Source organism: Microcaecilia unicolor, chromosome 12, assembly GCF_901765095.1.
Source record: "Microcaecilia unicolor chromosome 12, aMicUni1.1, whole genome shotgun sequence".
NCBI lineage: Eukaryota > Metazoa > Chordata > Amphibia > Gymnophiona > Siphonopidae > Microcaecilia > Microcaecilia unicolor.
In genome coordinates this window covers 69,079,280-69,092,200 of record NC_044042.1, presented here as the reverse complement: position 1 = coordinate 69,092,200, position 12,921 = coordinate 69,079,280, and the positions used below count along the sequence as shown (strand labels likewise).

The 12,921-nt window shown below is 46.2% G+C and overlaps 1 protein-coding gene across 2 annotated transcripts in view; it reads left to right on the top strand.

Annotated features, from left to right (window-relative positions):
- The window catches only part of STAC2 (SH3 and cysteine rich domain 2), a 37,398-nt gene extending 26,569 nt beyond the window's left edge, over window positions 1-10,829 (top strand). Inside the window, exons 3-11 of one of the 2 annotated variants that reach the window (XM_030221763.1) lie at window positions 1,823-1,920; window positions 2,228-2,309; window positions 6,467-6,579; window positions 6,680-6,752; window positions 7,170-7,225; window positions 7,368-7,477; window positions 7,582-7,633; window positions 8,403-8,540; window positions 10,159-10,829. In XM_030221763.1, coding sequence (XP_030077623.1) covers window positions 1,823-1,920; window positions 2,228-2,309; window positions 6,467-6,579; window positions 6,680-6,752; window positions 7,170-7,225; window positions 7,368-7,477; window positions 7,582-7,633; window positions 8,403-8,540; window positions 10,159-10,260 — 824 coding nt within the window. In that variant the 3' untranslated portion in view covers window positions 10,261-10,829. The remainder of the gene's footprint in view (window positions 1-1,822; window positions 1,921-2,227; window positions 2,310-6,466; window positions 6,580-6,679; window positions 6,753-7,169; window positions 7,226-7,367; window positions 7,478-7,581; window positions 7,634-8,402; window positions 8,541-10,158) is intronic. The other variant, XM_030221764.1, reaches the window with a different exon arrangement.
- Window positions 10,830-12,921: the final 2,092 nt, after the last annotated feature.

Sequence of the window (12,921 nt, the reverse complement as noted above, 5' to 3'; positions counted from 1 at the left end):
CAGGTCGATCCCGGGGGGGCTGTACCGCAGGAGCCCTCAGGGTAGGGGGAGACCCACCCGAAGGCTCACCGCCACCAGCAGGGGAATGGACAGCCCTCACCTGCACTCCTGACGATGCACCACCGTCCGACGACATCAGGAGACGAGGTCCCGGTACCACCGACGTCGATGCAGCTATCCGATGTCTCGGCGCCGATGCAGAGGGCCGATGCCTCGATGCACTCGATGCACTGGCGGCCGAGGATGAAGGTCTGGACGCTGATGACGTCGATGCACTCGATGACCCCGGTGCCGATGCCGACGAAGAGCCCGAGAACAAAACGTTCCACTGGGCCAATCTCGCTACCTGAGTCCGCCTTTGTAACAGGGAACATAGACTACAGTTCTGAGGACGGTGCTCGGCCCCCAGACACTGAAGACACGAAGAGTGCCTATCAGTGAGCGAGATTACCCGGGCGCACTGGGTGCACTTCTTGAAGCCGCTGGAAGGCTTTGATGTCATGGGCGGAAAAATCACGCCGGCGAAATCAAAATCCGAAATGACGAATTTGAGCACCAAAACTTTGAGGGAGAAAATCTCGACCGAGGCCTAAAAGAGGCCTACCCGACGACGAAAGAAAACTTACCGGGCAAAGACTGGAAATATAGGAAGGGGCAAACGAAACCCAAGGGGGTTTTCGGAGCACTTTCCGCACGAAATTAGAACTTTTCCGAAGAAAAAACACGTCGATTAAAACAACGGACGCGCGAGGTCGACTCTCCGGGGCTCGACACGGCAAAAACGCAGCCGTACCGAGTGCGGACGAAAGAAGACTGGCCGGCTCGAGCCGGTTTCTGGCGGGAAGACGGCCGCGCATGCGCGCGAGAGCTAGCAAAGGACTTTGCTAGTGAAGATTCCGATTGGAGGGGCTGCCGTGGACGTCACCCATCAGTGAGAACAAGCAGCCTGCTTGTCCTCTGAGAACTCTCCAATTGCCTCTGGAGTCTTTCATGAGGTACTTTGTCAAACGCCTTCTGAAGATCCAGATACAAAATTTCAACCGGCTCACCTTTATCCACATGTTTGTTCACCCCTTCAAAGAAATGTAGTAGATTGGTGAGGCAAGATTTCCCTTCACTAAATCCATGCTGACTTTGTTTTATTAATCCAGCTTCTCATTCTACAGTATTTATCCACGGCAACTGCTCAGCTCTACAATCCCTTATTCTCCCCTCAGAGATTCTTTGTGCTTGACCCATGCTTTCTTGAAGTCAAATATCATCTTCACCTTCACTGAGAGGCTGTTCCACACATCCATCTCTCTTTCAATAAAGGTTACCTCTGATTCTACCCCCATCCTATAACCCTTTGTTCCAAAACCTCCTTTTAACTGAAAGAGGCCTCAACTCCAGTGCATTTAACACTTCCCAAGGATTGCTTACACAAACATTGAAAAGAACTGATCCCTGAAGAACACCATTATAACGCTCCTATCCTCAGAGTGAGCTCCAGTTTCCACTACCCTCTGTCGCCTCCAACTCAACCAGTTCCTAACCCAGTCAGTCACTTTAGGGACCATACCAAAGGCACTCGCCTATGTGGAACAGTGTCAAAGGCCTTGCTATAATCCAACTACACTACATCTAGCACTCTTTCCAATCCAGCTGTATGGTCGGTCACCCAGTCAAAGAAATTAATCAGATTCATTTGATAAGATCTACCTCTGGTAAATCTATTATGCTGGTGTGAAAACATACTTGGCCCATTCTGTGAGTCCCCATTAGTGGGTAAGAGGTGTGTTGAGCTTCATCTCTTTGCTCTAACTTGTTCCTTGGTTTTCAGGTAATTCTAAGCAGGGCCTGCGCTGTCGGATGTGTAAGACCAGTGTCCATCTGTGGTGTTCCGAGGAGGTGTCCCACCAGCAGTGTATGGGGAAGGCGGTGAGTGCCAGGCTTCAGCTTCTAAAAGCATGGGGGAATGAGGGTAGAAATGCAGGCAGGTATGTAGAAGGTGAAATGAGCTGTGGGGGAGGGGGAGATTACTCTGATGGATGTAATTCAGAATCCTCTTGTTCTTTATTCCAACAAGAACAATTTGGACTAGAACAAAATTTTGTAAATTGACCCAGCTGTGGCACTGTAAAGAAGGACCAGGGTCATTCTGTCCATGGACAGGATATATCAGGGTAACTCTGCTCTTTACACTTATGAGAATGTGCTGAGTGTCTCCTTCGACATCTTTCAACAGTCTACTTCTTTTCGTCGAAACTTCAGTTCTCCTCTCCTGGTTCAAGATGTGCAGACGAGCCCCAAAGAGACCCCACCAGTAGGTGAGCATGAGATTCAGCATAGCTGGAAGTAGGGGTGGACTGATCAGGCAGCAGGGAGACTAGTGCCTCCCCCTACATGAACCAGCATTGCTCCTTGATTCTTCCATTTTTCTCCTTCCCCCATACCTTAAGCCATGTTTTCAAGCAGGATTCCAGGCAATAGCAGCAATTCACAGCTGCTGCCTTCAGCCTGTTCAGAGCCTCTCTTCTGCTGCAGCCTGCTACTTCTGACACAACTTCCTGTTTATGCAGGGGGGTAGGCCGCAGCAGAAGAAAAGCTCCCAACAGGCCACAAGCAGTGGCTGTGAATTGCTGCCATGGAACCTCTTTGAAGACACGTTTTAAAGTAGACGGGGGGGGGGGGGGGGGAGGTAGAGAGCAAGAGGAAGAGATGCTTCATATTGGGATGAAAGGGGAAGGGAAGAAAGAGAGAAATGATGGACCAGGGAGGAGAAGGGAGGGAGGCAAGAAAGAGAGAAATGATGGATCTGGGGTGTGGAGGGGGGTTGTGGAAGAAAGAGAAAAGTAATGGTTCAAGTGGGGGGAAGAAGTGATGAACCCAGGGTTTAGAGGGAGGGAAGAAATGATGAATCTGAGAAGTGGAGGAGGTAAGAAAGGGAAAAATTATGGACTGGGGTTAGAGGGGAGGGAAGAAAGAAAGAGAAATGATGGACCTGAGGGTGGAGGGAAGGGAGAAAGAGATGTTGGACCACATGGACAGGGAGGGAAGCAAGAGAGGAAGAGATGTTGAACAACAGGGAAAGAGGTGGACGGAAGAAAGAGAGAAACGATGGACCCGTGGTTGAAGGGGAGGGAGGAAGAGATGTTGGATCATAGGGGCAGAGAGGAGGAGATGTTGGCCCATAGAAACAGGGAGGAAGGAAAGAGAGAGGGAAAGAAATGGTACAGGGAGATGTTGTGGGGGGGTACAGGAAAGAAACATGCAGATGTCGGGCTACAAGGGGGAGAGAGAAGGAGATGCTGGCCATCAAAGGGGGGATGGAGGAAGGTACAGGAATGGGAGAAACTGGGAATGGGGGATCCATGTGTGAGAGATCATGAGGGGTTCTCAAGGATATAAGCGAGAGGAGAAAAGTAAATTTAGAGGGTAAAAATGCAGTAATGGGGAGTAGGTAGTTGAAAAGTAAAAAGAATGAGATGGAGGACTGCAGGGTGAGAAAGCAGTTAAAATTTGAGTTGACAGAGAAGCAGAAAAGAAAGGATAGAGCTAAAAGGGAAAGATCAATATAACAGACAGATGTAATAAGGGAACGGAGCAAGACAGGAGGAGAGAAGAGAAATGACAAATGGACAGCAGCCCTTGGAAAGACAGCAGAAGGCAGACAGTAATGCAGGAAACAAAAACTATTACCAACATGATGGGAAAAAAATGTCCACACAACAAAGGAAGAAAGTGTTTTTATTTTATTTTGACTTTATTAACTAGATTGTTAGCTTAGGAAATATACATCATGGATGTCTTTGTATTATGTTCAGTATAAGAGGAAATGCATTTCTGGTTTTATTTCTCCCATGTTGTGATACATGCTTGGGTTTGAAATGGGAACCCCAAGGAGTCACTTTCTCTTTTATATCTCTATTTTTAATTTGTGGCCCCTTGTTCTGTATTTGGTGATGGTTTGTTTGTGTTTTGTATGTGTCTGAAGTATGGTATTCTGTGGGCATGTAGCTTCTGTGTATCCCACTTATTCTGTTTTACCAATAGCAGATGGTGTATTGGGTGTTATAGGACCCACTGTAATATTTGTAGTGCTGCCAATTCATATGTAGGGTATTTGCTACTGTTGTATGACATGTTTGTACATGTATGTTAGGATTTTGTTTCTGGTTTTATATTTCACAGTGTGCTTGGTAGTGAAGAAATTTATTTTGCTATAACTCATATAACATGAGAATCAGAATATTCTTTTGAATGAATGGTGCCTTCCACGGAGAAATGTCCTACATCTCTGTGCCTGTTGTGGGGGTAGGGGAATGGATATTTGTGGATGCAGATCATGTTTACATTTAAGTTGTAAGAACTGCTGTGTACTGTGTCAGACCAAGTTCTGTGGTGGTCATGTAAGCAGTTCATCACATATGTAAGCATCATCTGTTTGGTGTGTCTCAAATGAAAAAAGTTGAGAACCATTGCACTGGAGTCTTGGCAGCATTTAGTATAGCTGAATGTAACTAACCTTGAGCTAATATGTAGTCACCAGACCCCTTCCCAACTCTTCCTTTTAAATGTACAAAAATATCTACAGGACCCCCCCCCCCCCCCCACACACACACACACCTTCCTTTCCTCTTTAAAAATGTTCCCCATGGCTACCAAACCCCTTTCCTTCCTCCTTTCATATTTTAAAATGCATAAAACGATCTCTTGCTTACAAAAAAAGTTACTCACAGGGGAATTTCCTAACACACTCTTTCTACTGGCTATATAAAGAGTGTACTAGTTGTGGGACCCCACTATTATACCTTTTCTTTTTTTTTTTTTTTTTATAGAAGGTAGGAGGTATTCCTAGACAGTACTCCTTATTACCAGTAGGGAGACAGGAGCAGGGAAACCCCTATGATTAATTTATATTACATTAACAAGAAAAAAAAAAAAAGAGTACAGGACAGCCTAAGAGGAGGGAGAGTGGATAGTTTTATACGTAGTAAGTTGTAGCAGAAGGCAGTGAAGGGTTCTGATCACCACAGGGAGTGAGCTTTAAAGGGAATGGGACTTGATATACTGCCTTTCTGTGGTTACAATCAAAGCGGTTTACATATTATAGGCAGGTTCTTATTTTGTCCCTGGGACAATGGAGGGTTAAGTGACTTGCCCAGAATCCAAGGAGCTGTAGTGGGAATCGAACCCAGTTCACCAGGATCAGCATTCCACTCCACTTTAGAAATATTGTGATAGATGCAGAACTAGTAATCTACTACTACTACTACTTATCATTTCTATAGCGCTACGAGATGTACGCAGCGCTATACACTTGAACATGAAGAGACAGTCCCTGCTCGACAGAGCTTACAATCTAATTAGGACAGACAAACAGTACAAACAAGAGATAAGGGAATATTAAAGTGAGGATGATAAAATAAGGGTTCTGAACAAATGAATAAGGGTTAGAAGTTAAAAGCAGCATCAAAAAGGTGGGCTTTTAGCTTAGATTTGAAGACGTCCAGAGATGGAGCTTGACGTACTGGCTCAGGAAGTCTATTCCAGGCATATGGTGCAGCAAGATAAAAGGAACGGAGTCTGGAGTTAGTGGTGGAGGAGAAGGGTGCAGATAAGAGAGATTTACCCAGTGAACAGAATTCCCATGGAGGAATGTAGGGAGAGATGAGAGTGGAGAGGTACTGAGGAGCTGCAGAGTGAATGCACTTATAAGCTCTGTTAGATGAGAGATTTGGGGGGAGGGCCTGTGATCTTTATTGCCTGGGGACCTAATTCACTGTCAGTCTACCCCAGCTGGAAGCAAAGCTGTACAGGAGGTGACAGTGTAATGGAAGGGGGTAGAGGATAGAGAAAGGGCATAGCCTGCATTATGAAGTGGGTAGAGAGGTGGAGAGATGTAGCCTGTATTATGAAGTGGTTAGAGAGGTGGAGAGATGTAGCCTGTATTATGAAGTGGGTAGAGGGGTGGAAGACAGAAGGATGTAGCCTGTGCTATGAACCGGATAGATCTGTGGAGGGTAGATGGACATAGCCAGAGCTATAAAGCAGGTAGATGGGGGAGGATAGATGGTCGTAGCCTGTGCTGCGAAGTGGGTAGAGCATGGAGGGGAATAGCCCATGCTATGAAGTGGGTAGAGGGACGTAGCCTGTGCTATGAGGCAAATAGAAGAGTGGAGGGTAGATGAGTATAACCTGCACTTTGAAGCAGGGTAGAGGTTCGTGGCCTGTGCTGTGAAACAGGTAGAGGGGTGGAGTATGGAGGGATGTAGCCCGTGCTAATGAAATGGGTAGAAGGATGGAGGGATGTAGCCTGTGCCATGAGTCAAATAGAGGAGTGGAGGATGGAAGGACATAGCCCATGCAATGAAGTGGATAAAATGGTGGAGGGTAGAGGGGCATAGCCTGCACTAAGAAGTGGGTTAAGTGGTTGGCGGGGTCTCCATTTGGGAATGGGTTATTATTACCTCCTTTGTTGTAGTTCCCAGTGCTCGTGTGGATCCTGTGTATGAGACCCTGCGCTATGGGACCACCCTGGCTCACATCAACCGCTCCAACTTCAGCAGCGTGTCTGAGTCACCCACCAGGAGCCTGGTATGGGACAGGGTGTAAACTGCTGGGAGAGGGATGAGGGGTTGAGTTGGATGCTGACTTTGTTTCTTACTCTGTCTTTATTTGCCCGGCCCCCTTCCAGAATGAGAGAGACGACAGAGTGGAAGACCCTGAAGGAAGTGAGAGAAGTAGTGAAGAGACGCTAAGTGATAATGGTGAGCAAGTGATGCAGTAGGAAAAGGAAGGGGCTGGGGAGCAAGATAGAAGCAGATGGGGAAAGGTAAAGGTTGGGGATTATTGGGTGACAAGTTTCAAGTCTTATCTTATTCTCCATAAGTGCAAGTCGAACAGTTAAGGGAAGTCTTGGGTTCTAATCCCAACTCAGCCACTAACTCCTATCAAGTTACCTTACCTGCAACTGAGTACTAATAATTGTGACATCCTATGCCTCTGTGGAAGGAGTTATCCCATGTGCAAGCCAGTATAGCCCTTTCTCATTGGAGGTGACCTTTTTCTTTAAGTAAATAAGGAGGAATCCTGATTAGTTCTTCCTTTTATGCCTTAAGATAATGATGATGATTATTCTAATTAATTCTTTCCCTCCATCTCCTGGGTTTTTGCCTCACATGAAGTGTTTGCATCACCAGAGAATGAAGGCCCGGTATCAGATGACAGGAGCAGTGGCCAGGTAGGAATCCACTATGTAATGCAACTTAGCTTACCGGTGCTTCTGCATCTGTGATGTCACAGCGCATGCTGCTGGTGTGGGGTGGATGTGATGTCACATAACACTACTGGTACCCTGTCTGATTTTCCATGTTCCTCTTCAGGGATCACTCACAAGTTTCAAAGGCTCTTCACGGAAGGAGATCTCTCCTATGTATAGTTATGTGGCTCTCTATAAGTTCCTGCCACAGGAGATCAATGACCTGCCCCTGCAGTGAGTTATAGGACGTGCTATCTTGTTTTTTTGGAAGGGGGGGGGAAGAGTAAGGATTTCTGTATGTTTCTTTGGCCCAGTAACAAGATCTTCTCTCTCTTCAGGCCTGGGGAAAGGGTTATGGTGATTGATGATTCCAATGAGGACTGGTGGAAGGTGAGTACAGCCAGCAGCAAAGAAAAATTACTGAGGGGTGCAAGGAGACACAGAGGGGACAGAGCGAGGGCAGATTCTGTATAATATGCTGCAGTGCCTGGGCCCAAGCATTGTTGGGGTAAGAGTGGTATGATCTTGCTTCCATTTAAACACTGAAGCATTGGGTTGGGGAGATATCTGAATAAGGCCCGGGGGGGGGGGGGAGGGGGCTGGTCTGCAAATAGCTGTGGGAGGAAGGGGGAGATTTAGTCCTTTTCAATTGACAACCTCACCTCAGCTCCTGAGTGAAGACAGAGCTCGTCAGCAGAAGGAATCCTGAATGAATCAGACAGACTGATTTGTACATTCCCAACTGCCTCTGTAGACTAGGGGTTCTCAACCCAATTCTTGGGACACACCTAGCTAATCAGATTTTCAGGATACCCACAATGAATATGCATGAGATAAGTTTGCATGCACATACCTCCTTTGTATGCAAATCTACCTCATGCATATTAATTGTGGGTATCCTGAAAACGTGAATGGCTAAGTGTGTCCCGAGGATGGGGTTGAGAACCCTTGATGTAGACTCTGTACACTTCTGCCATTGTAATGAATCATATATTGTACTGTCTCATGTGTTTTCTAACTGGTGTCTCAGTCAGGCCCAGAGCTTGGCCCATGAAAAGACACACATTCCTAAGGGCTACGTATAATGTAAAGAGCAGGGGGCTGGGCCAGGCCTCTATGTTAGTCCTAATCTGTGTTATACCGAATATGTCCTTTATAGGGGAAAAGCAGAGACCGTGTGGGCTTTTTCCCTGCAAACTTTGTTCAGAGGGTCCGCCTAGGCGAGAGTGTTTGGAAATGCACAAAAAACTTCCAGGGTAACAAAGAACTGGGACATCTGAATATCAAGGAGAGCCAGGTAAGGACCCTGTAGCAGAACTTTCAACATCCTACAGAAGATGTGGGTGAGGCAGTGAGTGCATCTCTTCAGCCCCAGGGATTAGAAGTGAAGATAAATAACATATGTTTGTGCAGCGCTGCGTACGCCTTGTAGCGCTATAGAAATGCTAAATAGTAGTAGTAACATAAACGAGAGAAGAGGTTGACTCTGCAGGCTGAGATGGCCTCTCCCCTCTCTTGCTCTCTACCTCTGTCTCCCAAGTCACAGCACTGACTCCACCTGCTCAGTAAGAAAAGGACTGACTAAATTTTATAGAAGTTTATGCATTGCCTGTACTAGGAAAGGTTTCCTAAGTCCAGCACTGTCTGCAGGAGGTCCAGTGCCAGTTCTCCAGTGTTAGTCTCTGCTTTAGCCCTAAAGAAAAGCATTTGTGCTATTCCTTCCCATCCCTTCCTGTGATCTCCAGCCCAGAGCTTACAGAGAGCAATGCAGTGTAGAAATGCAGGGCAGTTCTAGATGGATTATTTTCTGTACCACTTTGATTTAAAAAAAGATCACAGTTGTTTACAATCCAAAAATACAATCTATAAAAAATAAGAGGAACGTCAGTCAGTGGATAGAAGAGCCAAATACTCGACCACTCATACCAACAATCAATAACAAAATAACATAGTAATCAAACACTAAATAAAAAAGAATAAAATAATAATGAATCTCACAATCGTCACCCCTCTAGCTCTATGGGAGGGCGACAGCAGATGCCATTAAAAAATAATGAGCCTTTAAATGGCATTTAAAAAGTGAAAGAGATTGCACTTCCCCTTCCCTTAATGTTTGGGGGAGTGCATTCCATACGGAAAGTGCCATATCGAAAAACACTCCCTTCCTCATGGACATTAAATGAATGTTGAGGGGATCATTAGAGTACATGTATCTAGGGAAAATAGGTGGGAAAATGTGGGATACAAATGCAGCAAATAAATCAAACATATAAACGGCAAGTGACCGACTCACCTGCAAATGCGCAGTAGAGTCGAAACGCTGAGGGTGTAGAAGTCCAAGCCCCGCCTCCACCAGCAGTACAGCCCAATAGGGAGGAGGGCTTGGACATGGGCGTGGAAATCAGAGGAGGAGGGAGAAGGGAGGGCAGGAGGGGGCGGAACTGAGGGAAACAGACGCTGGGGGAGGGCAGGGGACAGAGCAGGGTTGGTGGGGGGGGGGGGGGGGGCATAGGAAAACAAAAAACTAGCCCGTTGTTACGGCTTAACGGCTAGTAAATAAATAAATAGCTCTGTGTGTAAGAACCATCAATTGACATCTTATCCTGGTAGGCTAATTATATTAGACCTTAGCAAAAATAGAAATTCAGAATTGTGAGGTCCATCTAAAACCCAGAAAAAACTGGAGTATGGGACAGAGCTCCCTAAAACATCTGTACCCCTGACTCTAACACTTATCACAGTGATTTGTAAAGACAGTCCAGTAAACACCTGCCCCTACACTGCACTTATGCTCTTGAGTCTAGGAGATATAACTGAAGCAAGTATGATGCATCTCTAGTCCTGTATTTACTGTCTCTCCTTTTCTCTCTCCCTTCTCTCCCCCCCCCCCCCCCCCTACACACACCTCATCTCAGATCTGTGTTGGGGTTGGGAAGATGGAAAGCAGTGGCTTTATCAAAGTTGCTAGTGGGAAAAAGCGAGGTCTGGTGCCCATGGACTCCCTGAGTGAGGTCTGAGGGGGTGGATGACGGCTCTCGGCTCCCCTGCGGTTTTTCCTTGTCCATGTCTCCTGGATGGTGTGCTTCGATGGGAAGAAGGAGTGACACCCCCTTTTCAGCAGATTCTGTTTTGAACTGGGCCCCTTCCTTCTGCTCTCCATTGCTAGAGGGAACTGTTCCTCTTTCCTTGTCTTGCGCTGAATGGACTGGACTATCTCAGGCACTGCAGGAGCATCTGTATATGTGGTGGGGGTCTTCCAATTCTTGCCTTGTCTGGTTTTTAAATATTCCTTCCTCCCAGGGCTGGTATAGGCATAGACATGAGGCTTGTACTCACTTGGATGCTGTATTGTGGGCACACAACTCTCCTTATATGCTCAGGGCCCTTAACTGCTCATGGGTTTTGCATGCATTAATGTAAACAAAGTGATTCTACTGCTGTATTTAAGGTTTTGTGTATGTGATTCCCAAAAGAAAAACACAATATCTTCAACTGATAGACTGTTCTGGTCAAAGTGACATAGTGACTAGGTTCTTGTACCATCATTACTCAGGAGCAAAAGTTCTGTAATACATGCTGGGATCGGCCTGGAGGAACTTGTGTCTTTATTAGCCTGCTCTGGCAGCCGCTCCAGCCTTGCTGGCCACCTTGGCCTCTGCACAAAGGACGCCTTCCTTTGATCTGTCCCTGTGTCATGTTTCCCTATCCTTCTGTTTGCATCTCCACCTCTATGTCACTGTTAAATTGTAGTGGGCAGACAGTGAGTGCAGCTGGACTTCTATTTCTGGCTCAGAGCACTCCCCACTGGTTCTCACTTCACTTCTGAACAGCGGGTAGATAAAATTGTCTCTAAAAAATGCAGAAAACAGACTTCTGCTGCTTAACTCTTCCTCTTATATGGGTTAAGCCTGGGAAGGCTCATCTTACAGTGGCTGTTCCAAGAGGTGAAATGCAGGGGTGGGGGGCTGGTACTCTCTCATCTACATAACACCAGTAATTTAATCCTTGCTTCTAGAAGCTCTTTCTCTGTTTCCTGTTTGTAAAATAATCAAATTACAGATGTTTATCCTAGCTGGCTGAGGTACAGCTGGGTTCTCTGGACTAGTGCTAGATGGACATAGTGACTGCCACTGGGTTTTTTTTCTCACTCAAGCGGGCGGGTGCAGGTTGGATGACTTGGACTTAAACTTAAACCAGGGCCAGTATGTGAAATGGCTTGGGAGGCAGCCCAAGGCCCTCCTGCACTGTCACACTCCATGGCCTTTGGAAATATTATTTAGTTCTGATGGAGATGTGTTCTGCATGTGATACAATCAGCGCGTTTGCTTGTAATCTCTATAATAACTATTCATCACAAATGAAATGTCACGGTGAATTAAGATTAAGTGGCAGACCATCTGAAGAGGCAGAATGCATGGAGCCATGGGATGGGTTTGTTGCTTTGTGTAATCAGAGCAGTGCTTGAGAGAACATTTTCTCACGCAGAAGGGAGCGCACGCACAGCAATCAGCAGCTCAAGCTCGATCTGGTGGAGGTGCAGTGTCGGTATTTTTAGTACCTAGCTGCTTTTTCAAAGGCTGCACGTGGGAATGACAGGCAGAGGAAGGAAGATTTTGCTGACCATTCTGTTCAACTTATGTTAGCTGGGAAGCTCAGCCCCCTATTGCTGCTGCCATTATCTCAGGTCCTGTGCCACTGTGACAGATACAAGAGAGGAATTAATAGGATTCCATAACACCAGAGAGCAAGAGCAGAAAAGAGAAGGAAGGGATGATGAGGGGTCTCCAGACCTCCACCTCACCTAAACCTTCCCAGGCAGCTGCTCTGAATTAAACGTGTAATTAAACTCTGGAATTCGTTGCTGGAGAATGTAGTAAAAGCAGTTCGCTTAAATGGGTTTAAAAAAAGGTTTGGATGGCTTCCTTAAGGCAAACTCTATAAACCATTATTAAAATGGACTTGGGAAAGATCCACTGCTTATTTCTAGGATAAGCAGCATAAAATATATTGTACTTTTTGGGATCTTGCCAGGTACTTGTGACGTAGATTGGCCACTGTTCGAAAAGGGATACTGGGCTTGATGGACCTTCAGTCTTTCCTAGTATGGCAATACTTATGTACCCTTAATGACCTTCTCTGCTAATCTCTTCAGAGAGGTGGGTTGCAACCTGTTTAACTCTCCACCTAAAAGCACTCTGGGATGTGAAGTTTACTGTATCCCCCAACAGCAGTGTGGTAAAAGCTGGATTCTGGCCTGTCTTTCCTGGCATATTGTAATGGGTGAGTCACAAGTTATCTGTTTAAGCCAGAATCCAGACTGTTTAACTCACTCTGCCTGGCTTCTTCTTTTAACTGTTACAAAATCATTGGGCGGTGGAGCAGGAAAGGAGCGGGTGCTTAGGGTCTACTAGTAGTAGTAGTAGTACTTAACATTTCTAAAGCGCTACTAGGGTTACGCAGCGCTGTACAATTTAACAACGAAGGACAGTCCCTGCTCAAAGGAGCTTACAATCTAAAGGATGAAATGTCAAGTTGGGGCAGTCTAGATATCCTGGATGGAGGTATAATGGTTATGTGCCGAAGGCGACATTGAAGAGGTGGGCTAGGAACTGGAGAAGAGCGCTGAGGTCCTGATGAGCCCCCTCTTTCCTGCTCAGCGCATCTACATACTGTCTTTC